Source organism: Trachurus japonicus, chromosome 5 (assembly GCF_045865225.1).
Source record: "Trachurus japonicus isolate A0001 chromosome 5, Traja_1.0".
NCBI classification, from domain to species: domain Eukaryota; kingdom Metazoa; phylum Chordata; class Actinopteri; order Carangiformes; family Carangidae; genus Trachurus; species Trachurus japonicus.
The window spans coordinates 16,246,637-16,263,533 of record NC_140911.1 but is presented as its reverse complement, the minus strand read 5'-3'; the positions used below and the strand labels follow the sequence as shown (position 1 = coordinate 16,263,533).

The following is a 16,897-nucleotide window of genomic DNA, read 5'->3' as shown; positions in this document are numbered from 1 at the left end:
GCAGAAACAAACACCAATTTCATTTCGGCGTGACTAAATGAAGATTTGTTCTGAGTCACAGTGATGCTGCACACATTAACCTCAGAGAGTTTGTCCTGCTGTTTATTATGCCTGTGTATCAACTTGCACATTTAAACTATGTGGTGTTTTGCTTGGTATGCTTGTCCGGTTGCAAACCTTCACACTGTTATCAATCAAACAGAACTGTAGCTGGTAAACAGTTGCTGTTGATTTATGACAGTGGTGGGCTCGTGCTGAGACAGAGGATCCTCACTCTGTTGTGGCTTATCTTTATCAAACCGCTGCATTCCCTTATCATTCGGGGCATTGCCGATTAGCTGGATGGACTGATAGGGCTGGACTGGGATTACTGTGTGTTTCTACACATCGGTGTGCAATGTGTGAGTGTGGCAGATATCCAGATGTGAAGATCACCACAGGGAAACAGAGGAAAAGGTCTTGTTCAAATCTGTGTGAAGCAGCTGAGGCTTAAAAACTTTTAAAAAGCCGGAACAAGAGGGAAACATACTCTCCTGTGTTACCTGTGTATCTGCTGGAACTAGTCCCTTGCTGAAATTTCTGCCTGAACTTACACAAGCTTTTGCCAAAGGGAATTTGAATGAACTCTGCATCTTGCAACATTTTCACATGAGGAGCAGGAGGAAGAAAAACACTGATCTGAGGTTTGCAGCATGTACCTGGGGTGTGCGTAACATCCTGCAGCTCTTTTCCCACAAGGTTATTCATGTGAGAAAACTACACAAGCATCACCCCTCGCCGAACAGAACAGAGCCCACCATCTTATATTAACCCTTTGTGCAGCTGCAGCAAGAATAAACATGTCATTTTCTACATCTACGGAGTCGACAGGTGCCGTAGAAGCAATGCAGCAGTGACATACAGGGGTCTGCAAAGTCCCTTAAGAGACATTTGTTGTCTTTGTTGTCGGGGCGGTATTTCCATAGGCAAATTACCCTGTCATCTGGGCCCTGCTCTCCATCGAGCCTACGAATGGATCAGACTGTTTGCATATTGCTAGTGGTGCAGAAAGTCGCCTTCTCCCTCCACCGCAGGGCTCTGGTGTCCAGCATTATTTCCAGTGCGTCATTCAAACAGAGGGGGAAAAAAAAGAAAAATAAAAGGAAAAAGTGCCTATTGCATTAAAGTCCCTACCTTCTGTGACTGTGTCCCACGGGGGAAGAGCCACATCACACGGCTGTGAGGACGAGAGACGTGATCCAATACAAAACAAAGAAACAAAAAGTCTGTTTTTGAGGGATGCAAATGCGTAGTTGAATGGAGAAGAGTGATTTAGTTTTAGAAGAGTTCTGTCATGAGACAGGATGAGGTTGTGCACTGGGAGATGTAAAAGAGAGGCAGCACCAAACACACACCCAGTTGTTCTTAACACGCTGGAGCCAGCAGACAGATGAGACTCTTTGAAAAGTTCAGGCTGAGGTACATGAAGTCAGACTTGGCTCATTTGCAGATTAAGTTTGAGACGGGAGGGTTTGGGGTTACGGAGATTGGACTGGAGAGAGACTGGTGTAACTGGAGTGTGAGCTGTGTGCAGGATTCATCCGTGTCAAGGGGGTGAATTCAGAGGGGTGTATCATCTAGGGGTCCAGAAGAAATTTCTTCCCAGGTTATCAGACTTTTTAGCAACTTGAAAAAACAAGATGTAGCTCTCCATTTTAAACCCAGACACCAGGACGGAGTATGAGGTCATGTGCACATGAGGACAGCTGAGGGATGGGAGGATGTCCACCTGCACATTTTTTCTTCATAGATATGCAGAATGCACTGAGGTGAAATATAAACCAGAAGGTGCGGTGATTAATTGTTATCTTCCCTCTGTCCACTAACATTAACCATTTCATACCTTTTAAACAGCTGTAAAAAATAAAGGGCACTATTCTATTCTGCTGTAGATTTAACTACTCAGGAAGTGCTGGTGTTGGTAATGACACAGTTTGAAGGGTTATACTTAAGACTGTTCAAACAAGCAAAGGTTTTTATGATTCATTTTCAAGCTGTCTGTCCAAACATCTGTCCAAGTCTTGCGGACACGTCTCTCAATAACAGCTTGAAAAAACTTCTTCAGATTTGACACAATCACTTACTTCAAGGACAAAGTGATTAGACTTTGGAGGTCAAAGGTTAAAGGTTGAGGGCATGTGATTTCAGAAAACACTCTTTAAGCCATTACTCAAATTATTAATATTATGAAATTGGACAGAAAACCAAAAAGTGATAACTCTACCTTTATTGCAGAGATAGAATTGCATTCATTTAGATGTGGTTTACATTGGTGAATAAAGTGTTTGCTCAAGCTCTTGATATGAGTCCATCAGTCCTTATACTAGCATTAACTCAATTTCCATTATCAGGTAGCGACGGTATGGAAATAACTTGCATTACTCATTCTTCTGAAATTCAAGAAAACCTTTTCCAATCAGTGCTGAGGCAAAGAAAAAAGTACCCCCCCCCCCCCCCTCCCCTTCTGCTGGCCAGATTTGTTGAAAAGAGACCTATTCTCATTGATACAACGACCATGAGCCATCTCATCTGCATCACATCTCTCGGTGCTGGTCCGGCCAAGAACCCTGAGCACCTTGACTGATTTGATCCTCCATTTGGGAGCAGACACTATTCAAACGCTTGATACAGAGATGTTTTCACTGATGAACGATCTGTTTAACTGAGCGGGTCCATGAGACTGAGAACTATGTGGTCGTTCAGTATTAATATCTTCCCAAAGCTTTGCTGGAGTAGAAAAATGTCTCTCTCCAACAATCTCAACAATGTAAATCTAAAGATTATGTCAGCAATGTGACCACAGAGAGGATGATGCACTGGCCTCTGATTGCTATTCAGCGTCTCAGTTATCATCCATGCAATAACTCTGGAAGCTGATCTCCAGGCACCATTTTGAGGAATGCAAAACAAACCCAACCCTGCCTGAGATGGTTTGTTTCATCTTAAACGGCTGAAGGTGGCAAACACATGAATTAAAGCTGAAATTATTGCTGTCTGAATTACCAGTGTGTGTATGTCTGGGGAAACTATCCATCCTACAGCCAAGTGAGGAGCAGAAAACGTCAGAGCGCTGATTTACTGTCTCACCCACACATTTCCTATTCAGGCTGCGCATAAAGCCTGCCTCACACAACACACTCCTGTTTATTCACACTCACGCACACACTACGTTAACATTAATTCAAATTCATATGCATTTGACTACATCACTGAGGGAGAAGCGGCTTTATTTACCCTGAAACCCTGTGAATTCAAATTTCCCACAGCGGTGATACTGGATTAATCACATCAGTCTTTCTGATAAAAGTATACACTAACACATTTCAGATTTGACTTCCACAGTGTTTTTAAAGGCCTGCGTGATGTAGCACTCCACAGTTTACTTCACGGTCTACTTACATCTCCGTGAAACTCTTGACCAAAACCAAACCCCCCGCTCGCCCTTACATCTTGTAGTGCTATTTGCTTTGTTTCACTCCAGTCTAAACCAAATGTTGCCCACCCACGTGTTCACATGTGGGAACACTTTAAGTGAGAAAGTGCTCGCTGTGTGTTCAACTGAATGAAGCGATAGGAGGGGAAACACTAACAGTTATGTAATGCTTTTGCATCTCGAGGCATTATCCTGTCTTCTGACTGACATTAAATAAACTCCGCCAGGACTTCGCTTACAGTCACCGGCGTATATACTATACATGTGGTTGTGGGCAGCACCGTTTGTTCAAGCAACGCTGATCGAGCTGGTGTTTATTGAATTCCAGAGGTGGGACCATATATCACTTGGTTCGCAATGCACAAACTGCTGCCAAGTTTTCACCCTATTGCAAATTCATGGATCAATTTACTAACTACTGCAGCAAATGTATTACTGTAAGCCCAGTCGTTTGGCCTGGTAACAATTACATTCCCTTCTAGGGAGAGGTTTATCTGTGTCATTACTTTGCCTAAAGTACGACAATTTAACAAGAACATCTAGCGCACCTTTATTTTGATGATTGATCTTTAATTAGAACATTTTTGTAATGGTTTTTACAAGCAATATTTCCTCCATGGAAGCATTTGGCTAAATACTAATATCACTTCTGTAGTGAGCAACAAAATTGATCAAATGTGACCATAAAGTTAATTTACAATACTTATCTCCAACCAAGAGTGCTTCTGTACAGTACAAGAGCCCTGGGAATTACTAAACTGACAGCAGTCACCTGGCAATGATTTCCTTTTGTTTTATAATGAGCAGGCATCATGACAATAACATTTTCACAAAGTGTTTCTCAGGACTGTGATTTAGAGGCACCAGGCGGCACTCGCTTTTACACGGAGCCGTGAATGCTCACCTGTCAGAGGTGCCGCTGTTGTGCCTGGATTTGAAGAAAGGTGGGCGAGCGGCGCACAGATGCTGTGTGTCGTGTTTTGAAGCTGTTGCTGCCACGGAGTAATTGGCTATGCTTGACTCATGCTCCCGGCAGCGTTCTCCACCACAAGGAAGTGGAAGCCCAATCAGTCGATGCATTGTTTAGTGTCACAAGACCTGCATTTTCCTCCTTCATGAGCGACTGCATCCAATTAAAAAGTGTCCCAATCTCTGGACAAACTGCTCCATTGCACTTTTGTTGTGTTGTCATGGCTGTATGTGTTTGTTGTTGTTCATTTATGCGGTATTGTTGATGGTGTTAGGTTGTTTGTTACCCTCCCAGCTTGAGGTAGCAGCTTAAGGGACACACACAAGCTTTGTAAATTGCTCCAATTACTGCCAATGGTAAGAGGACGAGAGGGAGTGGCAGCCCTTACCTTCACACATGTGTCCGTCCGACATCAGTGAGAAGCCTGGGAAGCAGGAGCAGCGAGCCTGGCCTGCCACCACCGTGCACTGCTGACTGCAGGGACTGTTTTCTACAAGAGACAAAAAATATGAACAGTTTGACCACAATCAGTTCAGGAATGCACACAGCTTCGCCTCCAGGAGAGCCATTCATGCATAATGCCTGAAATGTCTCATCCTAGTGCTTTTTCTCTGCTGTTCCAGTAATTGAACGGCCTGTCGTTTTGCTCCCTGAAGCTTCCTATGGATCCTGTCTTCCCTCCCTCGCACTGATTATCATTCCTTGCAGAGTCTCTCATGAGCTATCGCATTCAACATACCAGAATCAATTCTTCCTATTTAACAGCTCCATAGTCCTGTCACAAAGAGCTAAGTTCCAGGAACTGTTCCCCCCACAATTTGTCACACATCACTCTCAAAAGCTCTGCAGTGTTTAAGTGTCAGAAGGCTGCTCCATCCATTGATCAGGATGTTCATATAAATAAGAGGCACTTTGAAGGAGCAGGGCTTTGAATGGGCCTGGAGTACAGACTCCAGCAGCTCAAGGGTTTGCAATCCTGACCTCCCCCTGACTTTAACAAGATTCATCTCATGAAGCTGCAGCTGCATAAAAGCAGCAGATCAACTGTAGCTGAACAGTTAATCAGGTGAAGTGCATGCAGCGAAGCAGCTGTCCCTGCTTTTACTTGTGTTCATAAGGTAGTGTTCGCCTCGGGGCGGCTGGGCAGCACTCGGACACATGGGGCTTTATTTTCGTGGACCAGGCACGGCTGCTCTCCACCTTGTAGACCAGTAGACCTTGGAGCTGGCGAGCTTTCGGCGCAGCCTTTTGGCATAAAAATTGTCACTGTGCCCAGCTGAATCTATCGACACCTCTCCCTACTGCGTTGCCACACCCATCTCAGCACACCTCGGTCTACCACATTGCCAAATTGGCCACGTGCGGAGTTGCACCGGACGAAATTAGCACTGCGCGTGCGCCACCATGCACCGCGCCTGCGCCTGGTGTAGAGCCCATCATGTCACCCACATCATGTCTCGATAAAAGCAGCTGATGTGTTAAGCAGATGTACTGTATCTGGTGTAGTAGACATGGAGTTAGAAGCTGAGGCATCAGTGACTGGTTGTATACTTCACTGCCTCACATGAAACACTATCTAAAGCCTCAGACTCTGTCATCACCTATTACACACACACACACCACTTTTGACGAGGGAATGATCCCTGAAGAACAGTCTCACAGCAGAGGTGAATAAACTCAAATCTACAAAGAATGTTTCACTCTTTAAGAAGAGCAAGATCTTTGTTGCTTTGGTCACTTTATCCATCCATCCATCCTCAGGCTATATCACTTGGGTTGTGCTGGAGCTACGTAATCCCAGCTGGCATAGAGCAAGGTTACCAGTTTATCAATACATTGAGCCAAACAACAAACGCATGCACATATTCAGGTAAGAGATGCCAATCAATCTACTGTGCATGTGTTTGGACTGTGGGAGGAACTCGGACAGAACCCACACAGGCACAGGGTGAACATGCAAACTCCACCCTGGAAATCAAACCCAGAATCACTGTAATGCCCTGCTATGGCGCCTTGGGTAACTTTATACAATGAGTAAATCTGTTCTGGCGAAGTTGACAGTCCAGCTGGACTGGATGGACAGTTACTCACTGAGGCTACAAACACTTAAGCCAACCCATGTAAACCAACCTTGCATTGTTCACCAAACATCTAAATTCCCAGCTCCTGCTATACAAGGCTTCGATGCACTTTGAAAATTAAGCAGCAAAGCTTCATTTTTGCGACTTCATTCATTTTACTGAGGATGACAGTTCATGTAATTTATTGAAAGGATCTACAGCTGAATGTGCATTTTCCCACCATATTTTAAGTACATTTGCCAAACACTGTGAGGCTCACTAAGTGCTACATGTCAGGATAATAATCTATGTGATTATCTTGGTTCATGCTAACATGTGTATAAATTAATACTGGCTGTTCTCTCTCTCTCTCACACACACACACATGCAAACCATAGTGTAGAACTGCACAAGCAGAATAAGTAAAAAACAGAGTTAAGCTTCCTTTCATTTTTTAAATATCACACAGATTTAAAGGATATAAGAACTGCCATTTCAGTTTCTATATAAGGAAGGGCCATTGTTTTGGTTAAAAAAATAAAACATTTTCTAACAATTTGACATGATTATTAAATCTTGAGATCAGTCTTTTAATATATGTCTTTTCTTGTGGATATGTGAGGCTGTAACTCCACCATTTGTGTGTGACATGAGAGACAAAAACATGGCAGATACAACTTTTCAAAACTATGAAGACAGTGAGGAGCTGGAGACAAGCAAAACTACAGGCAAGAAGAAGAAATTGACTGAAGACACAGTGGTTTATACCTGTCCATACACAGTGTAGCCAGTACAATGGAGTACATCAGCAACACACAAACCTATTATTTCTTCAGATGCACATCTAGCTCTAGGTCATGTTCAATAGAGAGTGCATTCATAATGAAAACAGTAATATTTTTTATAATGCACCTGGTTAGAAGAGCAGTTTACAGCATTAGTTCTCTGAGAATCTCATTCATATTAAAATAAAATTGGTATTTTACCTGAAATATCTCTGAATAAGTCCCTGACCTAGTAGAAGTTTATATTGTAGTAGAAGTTGAGTAAGGCAGATTTCTCATGAACTTCTACAATGAACTAAACACAGTCTGGTGAGTTTTATGTCATAGGACATGGTCTGTATCATCTTCGAACCGTTTCCCCTTGACCAGAGAGAAAAAAACACCATGAAAGTATATGATGCACACAAAGGTTCCTGACACAGACTGTATATGAGCCAAAAGTCAAACAGGGAGAACTGAAAACTGGGAAATGTAAGGTATGATCTTATCTTAAAAATATGCTCTATATAAAATGCCATCTACATATGCAAGAATCCCAAAATCAAGCTGTACTGAAAGGATAAACCTTTTGCCTTTTTATATCTGTTATTTGAAATAAATTGAATATGTTGCTTCCTACGCATTATATTATAACATTGGCTTTACCTGCACAAGGATTGAGGCGGGCGAGGCTGCTGGTGGTGGTGGTGGTGGTGGTGGTTTGTGATGGGACCACAGCAGGAGTGTCCTCTCTAACTCTGTTGTCCTCATCAGGACTCACTGCAGTTAGAAACACATTAACAGAGACTATGAGGAACATGTACATGTATGAAGAAATGTTAACCAAGGGGTTAAACCTCAAATAGAAAATGACTTCAGACTACTTAATGTTTCTGATACATGAAACCAATTTCTAAAAGAGTAATATACCACATATTATTGTCTCCTTCTTAGTAGCAAGACATTATTTGACCCGTGCTGGGTACTTCTGTCATTATGCTCTAATAAAGCCGAGAGAGGTCTGTGAATAAATCATCTTTAATTTGAGGTTGCAGGGAATTTTGATGAGCCCATTTAAATGACTCATGTTCAAGCACCTTAAGTATGATGATGAAATCTGTTGTTGATTTAACCACAACATAGTGAAATGACCATAAATGTGTACACAATAAAATTCTGATTCTTGTGAAATGTATTATTCGCCAACTCCTTCATCTCCGTAGACGAATTCCAATGACACAACTGTCTCTAAACTCAGGGAACACAAGGTCAAATATAGGACAGCATGAACAGCATTTGAAACGATGTTAAAATCTTAAAATAACCCATAAATATTTTTCTTCTTTTTTTCTGCTAGATCTGAATTTTTTTATTATTATTTATTTATTTCCTACAGGTTTGTTTTATCCTCTATCTAGTGTTTGGTCCCGACTTTCTCACTAATTTTCTCACTTATACATTATAAATAAAACTTTAAAACATCTAACAGGGTAAAAATTAGATGAATATGAATGTGAAAGTCATGTGGCTTTAGGCTCAGGTTGACGTCCAGTAGAGGAAATGGGTACCACTATGTTTAGGTCATAAGGTGGAGTGGTGCACCAAAGGGTGGTACTTGAGTTTGTACAAAGGGGACCCATTTGATGTGACACAAAAGCTCTTACATTTAAAGACGGTATCTGTACACCACTGATTAATAATTATATGCTCAGATTTCTAAATGCTCAGGTCTGTTACCTAGGTTAAAATTTCCCCCGGCTCTGTTAAGAACGTCTGGAGGCCACAGAGCTTTCTGTTGCTGTAGCTCAATGACAACAAAAGTCAATGTCAGTGAGTGCGTTTCCACCCATCAATGTTTATTTTCAATGTCTGCACAAAGAAAAAATCAGTGGAAAAACCCCAAATCCCCCAAAAAGTTGCAGAAAGGTTTTAGGCTTGCTCGGTTGGTGTATTGATACAGGGCAATGGAAACAGACTGTGAATAAATTACCACATTCATGAAACATGTGAGTTAATCATGCAAGCTTCCACTGAAGAGACAAAAACAGATCTGTGTGGAGCATGGAGAAGACCGTAACCTCCCCCAGATTAACACACCAAACAGAACTGTCATATTTCCATCAACTTTTCTACATTGCTTGTTTTTGTTTAACTTTGATTGATGCTTTATGACATCATATTGTTGTTCCTTCTTTTTCTGTCGTGGTTTAACAGCATCCAACCAGAGAATGAGCTCCAGCACCTATTTATCTTGATGAACCAACTCCTACAGTCACAGAACAGTAGTAATTAATGCAGTGGAAACGTACATGCATTCATTTATACTGTTTTTCTTTTCTTTTGCCGACTTTCTGGAAATTCAATTAAAATTTGCGTTGGATGGAAACTTGGAGAACGGGAGACTTCCAGATTTTTTTGTAGGAAAGCTAAGCTACAAATGAAGAGTTTAAAGTTTGAAACATTGGTGTTAAGATTAGTTTAATGAAAGACGCTGTCAAGTTTCATTATGGGATTCAACGTTCTTGGAGGCTGAGCCATAATAAGGTAACTGAAATTCCAGCCGCTGCCACTTCTATTTTATTATTGTATTTATTTTCATTGATCTGTTCTGGGACTTTACTAAATTAAGCACTTTAACTGTCCATTAGGAAAATGTTGAAAAACATGTGGACTGTAATTCAGCATACTCTATAATCCCAGTAAAAATAGAAAAGACAAATACTTTGCACGCGCAGCAAAAACCAGAATCTGGGCAAGCACCGAGTTCACTGAAACCTGTTGAGTATTGGAGTGAGTCGAGCTCATTCACTGCTTTTTAAACTCAACGTGTGAGCTTACTTGTCTTTTTCTAACACCTGGTGATTTCAGAGTCCTAATTCACGTGTGAATCAGCCTTTAAAGTTGAGTAATGGTACCTGGTGCACATGAGTGTCTGTCTTGCTGCAGGACGTAGCCCTGGTGGCATTCGCAGCGGTAGGAGCCCCAGATGTTGATGCATTTGTGCTGGCACAGCTGGCCCGCATACAGCTGACACTCATCCACGTCCTCGTGCTCCGGCACCACGTTGGCAGCTTCGTCTGTGGCACCGATAGAGAGGGCTTCCTTGGGGTACTTGCCTTCTGAAACTGGAAGGAGTGAGACAGAGAAGGGAGGAGGGGTGGGCTCACATTAGAGAGAGCACCAAATTGCCTGTATAATTTATCGTGCATACTTTCCTCATGAAAACAACATCTGCTCCTCCTTTACATTTACACATTTTAAGTGGTGCTTTTATCCTGAGCTCTAATAAAGCTCTTAAATCGGTACAAGGAATCACCTGTAACAAGTGCAATAGTCTTTGTGACACCAATGTGTGACGTATTGGGAAAAAGAAGAACATTAAACCCTAAATATTTTAGAAGCTATAAGACAAGGTAAGTAGATACTGAAAAATCTGTTTCGACTTTACTGAGAACACAACCGAGAACATGTTTTGACGTGAACTGGCCAGGGTCTGAAGTGAAGACATTATGAGACTTGCACATTACTTCCTTTATTGATGCTCACACTGAACTGTTTGATCACCTGGCAGTGACTGACGCTGAATCTGCAGATTTGCCCTTTTATGCTTTTGCCAACTGACAGATCACAAAGTTTCCTCCACCTGGTTCCTTCTTTGTTCAGCTGAGTCTCCTTTAAACCCCTCAACACAACAGCAACAGTCGTGCGCCCTTAATGTGCAACTGAATAGTTGAAGAACTCAATACTTGGCACATTTGGCCCTGGAGAAGTTTGTTTGAGGTTTTGTCTTTTTGTCACCTTTCTAAATCCACATGGGGAAACTTGTAAAGAAACAGTATATCTGACTGCTCCAAAATTAGCTGTAAGAGCTACTTAGCTAACTAGACCTTTGGTGGTAACCGCCTTCAAAGGCAAGAGTTGTGTCATTAGCAAACTATAAAGTACGATTATAGATTATGTTAGAATAATAACGCATCATTAGTCATTTGGGAGCTGAGGTCCTCGTCTCAGATTTTAGAATAACAATAGCAGCTCTGTTCTGCTGTTCATTTGATTGGGGGAAATTTACAAACTTACATGTTGTGTTGCTTTGACCAATCTGATTCTTATTGCTATTATTGCTTACAGCTGCTATTTTTTCACCATAAAAACATCATGTGGGGGCGGTGTTTACTGTAGCTCAGTTGGTAGAGCACCCGCCCCATACAGTATGTTGAGGCTATAGTCCTCACTGCAGGCGGCCCCGGTTCGAATCCCGTGTCGGACGGCCCTATCCTGCGTGTCATTTCCCCCTCTCTGCCTCCTGTTTCCTGTCACACTCAACTGTCCTATCTAATAAAGGCATGAAAAGCCAAAAAATATATACTTCATGTACATCATGTGCACTAGATGAATCTATAATCAGCATGTTGCTTTTCAACAGTAAACAAACATCCTGTTAAGTTACAATAAGGATATTTTTTATCCTTTTTCTATAACTAATACACCCGTACCACAAAATTAGGACTTTTGAGCTCTACACTGCAGTAACCAAAAGATGCTGCTGTTTTATTTTCATGTCCTCTGTGGATGAAAAAATCAGATTAAAGAATCAGTGAGACAGCCGAGTTAAATTACTGATGTGCCAGAAATCCATCTGATCATCCAAGAGACAGATCTTAGACTGTTTATGTCAATAACCAGATGTAGATCCGGCCCTCAAACTGGGCATCAAAAGACAGCCGGTCCAGAGGGAATGAGCCAGGTGAGGCCAACTCTGTGTAAAAATTTAGTTCTGCACTTCAATGAAGGCAGAGTCAAAGTAAAATAGTCAAAATGAATAAGGCTGAAATACCATGATTTGTATTTTCTAGTGGTTAAAGCACAAACAACACTGCATCCTACATTTCTGATCATGCTAACAAAGTCCATCTTTCATTGCCTGAAAGTCGTGCCCACAGCTTTCATGCTTGACCTCCTATTGCTTCTCTTATACATTTGCAGTGTTCAAACCCAAGAGTCAAGTAATGTTACTCCTGTCATTTCCTCAGACTACACCATACAATTGTGTAGTGAGGTGGTAACCATGGCTACTAAAGTGACCTTCTATGTTGGAAAAAAAAATGTTGGATTACCACTTTTAACTGTATAGTGTCCAGCATAAATAAGAATTAATTACCCCAGGTTTTGGTGCCCAGTCTATACTGAGCCAAAAACAACAAGATGCAAGACCTGAAAATATACACCAATAATAATGGGCCCAGTTATGGGTTTTCAGTAAATATTTCTCACAGTCATTACCTGGAATTTAAATTCAGAGGAGCAAAGCGATTAAATGTTTCGGGTTTTAATTAAAAGGCAGTGAGTCATAAGACTGAAAACATATCCCCCACGGAAATAATTACAGTGCATCTCATCCATTTTTTTCAACCAGAAAACACTCAGAAAGTGAAGGCATCCTTCATGCACGGAGTCGAGTATACGCACCGACTGAGAGCTTGAACAGTTCTTGCAGCACCTAACCCTTTCACAGCTTTCAGCATGTTAATTGATTCCCACTTCAAAATGACATCATTCAAATTTCCCCTTTAAAGCTGAAGGAAATGAGCTGCAAGTCGATGGTTAGAGCAGAGTCTATTAAAGGGTGGGATTAGGAGGAATTCCTCTGATGTCGTGAATGAAATAACAGACTACGGCAGCGTGGAGGCTGACCTTACCTCACCATCATACTTGGATAAAACTATTCCCATTAAAGTGCAACCACCAAGGCTGCTCCCAAGACACATTGACACAGCTGAACGGTGAACAAAGCCCTACCACATTGCAATTCAATGATCTCGGGACGATTCGTGTGCTTTTCTAAGGGGGATTTGACGCTCTAATTTCACAGAGGACAACAAATAAAATCACACACTAACGAATGATGTCATTCCGTAATCTAATTTCACCCACAAGTCGGATATCATTGATGAAAAACATGCAAAGATGCTCTCACTGAGCTTACAGCTGCAAACAAGATATATAGGTCATATTCACAGGCTGCTGTGCCTAACAGAAGGGCTATTGTAACCATTTTTCTGCAGATATAAGGATATACAAATAAGTATTGGAATGCATTTGCATGAGACATGTTTATGCCCAACCTCAGTTGCTTGAAAATGCATCAATGCAAATGTCAGTGGCATTATGTACTTGATGGATCAGAGAAAGAGGAAAACTTTTCTGGCACAAGTAGAGAGACAACAGCCCGGGCTGCCATCTGTTCCTGATTCATCACAGCTTGCATACATCTTTCCCCATTACTTTGAATGGTAACGTGACTCCTGACCAATCAACCAGGAGCATCTGTCTTTTGGATGATCAAACTCAGCCAAAACTCCACCTCTGACATAAACTGCAATGAGGACAAAATAGCGATGGCTCAACCCAGGACTTAATCCAGACATCAGTGCAGTGCAAAGTTTGCTGAAGCTAGCACACCTCTCTCCAAAAATATATATGTTTTGAAGCCTGGATGATGAAGAAGCAGAATTGTGAAGTTCAAGTTAACAAACTGCAAATGTGAACAAGAAGTGCAGAGTACAAAATTAAGATGAACATGCTGCAGAAGATAAATTATTTAGCTTACGCCACCAATTTCACTCATCAAAATGTACGTAAATGTAAATACTGAGCAGAAAAAAAAATTGAAGATGGATGTGAAGTAAAATTCTATCTCTTATCCCGGCAGACACACAACAACTTAGGAAAACAAATGCCCTGTAAATTCAGAAAACAACTTAATTCTTCTTCTAATTTGTGCAACAAACACTCAAACCACCTTGCACTGACCCAGTAAAGACTATTGCTAAGCTAACAGTAACTTACATATTTGCTGAGCTGTCCTCAGAACTTCTCAAGTTAAGATTCATTGAACAAAAATGTGCCCACAGTCGTCACTTCTCTGTGACCCTCGGATACATTTCCACTGTGGTATAAGGTTTTGCAGCATGTGTATTTGCAGGTGTGGTGAGGGCCTCAATACAGTTGGATCAAACCTGTTGTATCTTTACAAGAAGCTCTGTAGAAATTGATGAACTGGCTCATTGCACATTAGAGCTTCAGACAAGTTTTCAGATTAAACTAATCTCTGCTACCAGGGTAGACTATGCACCATACTGTAACACACCCAGATCTCCAAGTGAACATCTGAGATAGAGCTGCATTGTGGGTTTTGTACTGTAGGAAACTGGTTTTGACAAAGAATAAAAGATGATAACTCTGGTTCTGCTTCAATGATCTATAATGATTTTGATCCTTCTTCAACCGTCTGTTGTGAATCTGAGGTTGAATCTCAGTAAAATGTTTTTTTTTTTTTTTACAGCATGACTCCTTTCAAGACATGAAATGTTGTGTCCCAGTTCCAGACTAATTCAATTCTAAGGGAGGTTTTGGTTTGTAATGCGTTCACATTGAGTATCTGACTAAATTCTTTGCACAAAATATCTATTATCCCTTTATGCAATGCAATGCATAAAGGAAATAGTGCTGCATTCACAGCTGCAATACATTAAACAAATTGTTACCAATTGTGGTAAATCAGCTTGAGAGTGACCTTGAAAAACAATGTACAGTATTATATCTTTTAGTCTGTCTTAGGCCCCGTCCATACGAACCCGGGTATTTTTGAAACCGTGTGTTTCTCTACACGGTTTGGCCTTTCGTCCACACGTAACCGCAGAACTGGGCTCCTGAAACCGGAGTTTTTTGTAACCGGAGTCCAGGGTGAACTTTTTCGAAAACTCCGGTTTCAGCTTCACGTGTGGACAGGAAAACCGGACATTTTTCAGAAATCCCTGCCCTCCCTAGTTACTGTTGCTAGCACGTCAAGTTCTCGACGCTGACCATGCGCTGACCACTCAGACGCTCCTGTGAATATCAATAATCACTAAACATGCGGACACTAATACAAAACCGCGTGGTCACCATATGTGGTTACATGCTGCTATTCCGACATGCCGCTATTTCGACATTGACTTCTAATTTTATTTTTCAAGCGTCCCACTATTCCGAGATTCTTTTTTTCATTGTCGGAGTAGGGGCACTTTACTATTTTTCAAACATTCCGCTTTTCCGACATTGATTGATTAGGCTACATTATAGTCAGACCTGTCCTGATTTTTTTTCTTCATCTGAGACACTGTTTCTCATACACAAATACATAGGCCTATAAGAGAGAAGAAAAAACAAACCCTCCAAGTTTAAAAACACACCGGCAGCAGCACCCCTGATCTGCAGCTACTGAGACTGTTATTATTCTGTCACTGAAGTCAGCTGAAGAGAGAATAACTTTGTTGCTGCTCCACAGAGAGCACATGGCTAATTAATATGCACGTGCTGACCATTGTGTCTACGCATTCCGGGGGCAGAGGTGTGTTCACGTGCACAACTGCACACCATTCTTGTAACCAGTTTGATTTATCAAAGAGAAATTGCGGAGAGTTGTGCATGCACAGTTTGATAGATCTGAAAAAGGTGTAAATATTTTGGGTGTCTTTTCTCCGTAGGCCTAAGCAAAACATTTAGTAGCAGCAGTTTTACACTGCTTACTTACAGTTTTGATAAATGAGGCCCCAGGCCCTGAGCCCAGAGCCCAGACGCTCACAGACGCAGCTCTCCGCTGTCCGTGGTGCTGAAGGTGACAGGTTAACTTGACAAACAAACTGCAGCATAGTTCTGTTTGTTTATCATGTGTGTTAGTTTTGTTTGCGACTTGATAGTTGAGTTGTTGAAATTAAGAACATCACTCCCTCATCAAACCGGTGACAGGCATGCTGAAAAGAAAAGAGAGAGAGACGCGCCTGGGTATCGCAGCTGTAAAAAAAAAAAAAAAAATCGGAATAGCGGTATCAAAAAGTGTCGGACTACCGGCATGTCTAGATAGAGGGATGTCGTCTAATAGCGGGATGTCTAAATAGAGACATGTCGGAATAGCGGGCGGACCCCACCATGCTGATATGGCTAAAATAGGCTTTTATCAAATTGTAAATTGCGGTCACTTCCCCACTGTGTTGCTTCCTTCCGTCCTGTACATTTGTTTTAAATGAAGCCTTTCAGAATCAATCAGTGGATCGATGGATTGTCGTTACGATGTGTGTATTTGTGTATTTTCGTATCTGTCATAAACAAGAGATTACGGGCGGGGTGTGTTAGTAGGGCGGACTCGCGGTGTCGGTCAGTTTGAGCTGTTTGAGCCTCCACTCTCTCTGTACAGGTTATAGCTGCTTTCCTGTTAGGAGTGACATCACCACCTACTGCTTTGGAATGCACATGAAGACGGATTTGCGGTTTCATGTGGACGGAGTTATTTTTTATCACACCGGTGGTGTGGACGCGAATTTTTTTTTAACCGGGGTCCAGAAAAGTTCGGTTTCAAAAATACCCGTGTTCGTGTGGACTAGGCCTTATTCTTAAGACTTTTTGCTGCTTTCACTCTATGTATGATGCAGACAGTAAGTATCCAAACTTGGACATCAGTTTGGCATCAGCAGCATTTGGTCAGGCCTGTTTCAGCACTGATAACATTACAAGATAAAGATATCCATCAATTGCAAGACCACAGTGCATGATGGGAAATGTCTGGATTTCCCTGTACTTTATTCCTTGCTCTGGT

The 16,897-nt window shown here is 41.7% G+C and overlaps 1 protein-coding gene across 1 annotated transcript in view; it reads right to left on the bottom strand.

The window, feature by feature from the left end:
* The window catches only part of fbln2 (fibulin 2), a 68,067-nt gene that overhangs the window by 16,396 nt on the left and 34,774 nt on the right, over positions 1 to 16,897 (bottom strand). The window contains exons 6-8 of the mRNA XM_085776547.1: positions 10,182 to 10,391; positions 7,933 to 8,046; positions 4,831 to 4,932 (exon numbers count right to left, since the gene is read on the bottom strand). Of these exons, the coding sequence (XP_085632673.1) occupies positions 4,831 to 4,932; positions 7,933 to 8,046; positions 10,182 to 10,391 (426 nt within the window). The remainder of the gene's footprint in view (positions 1 to 4,830; positions 4,933 to 7,932; positions 8,047 to 10,181; positions 10,392 to 16,897) is intronic.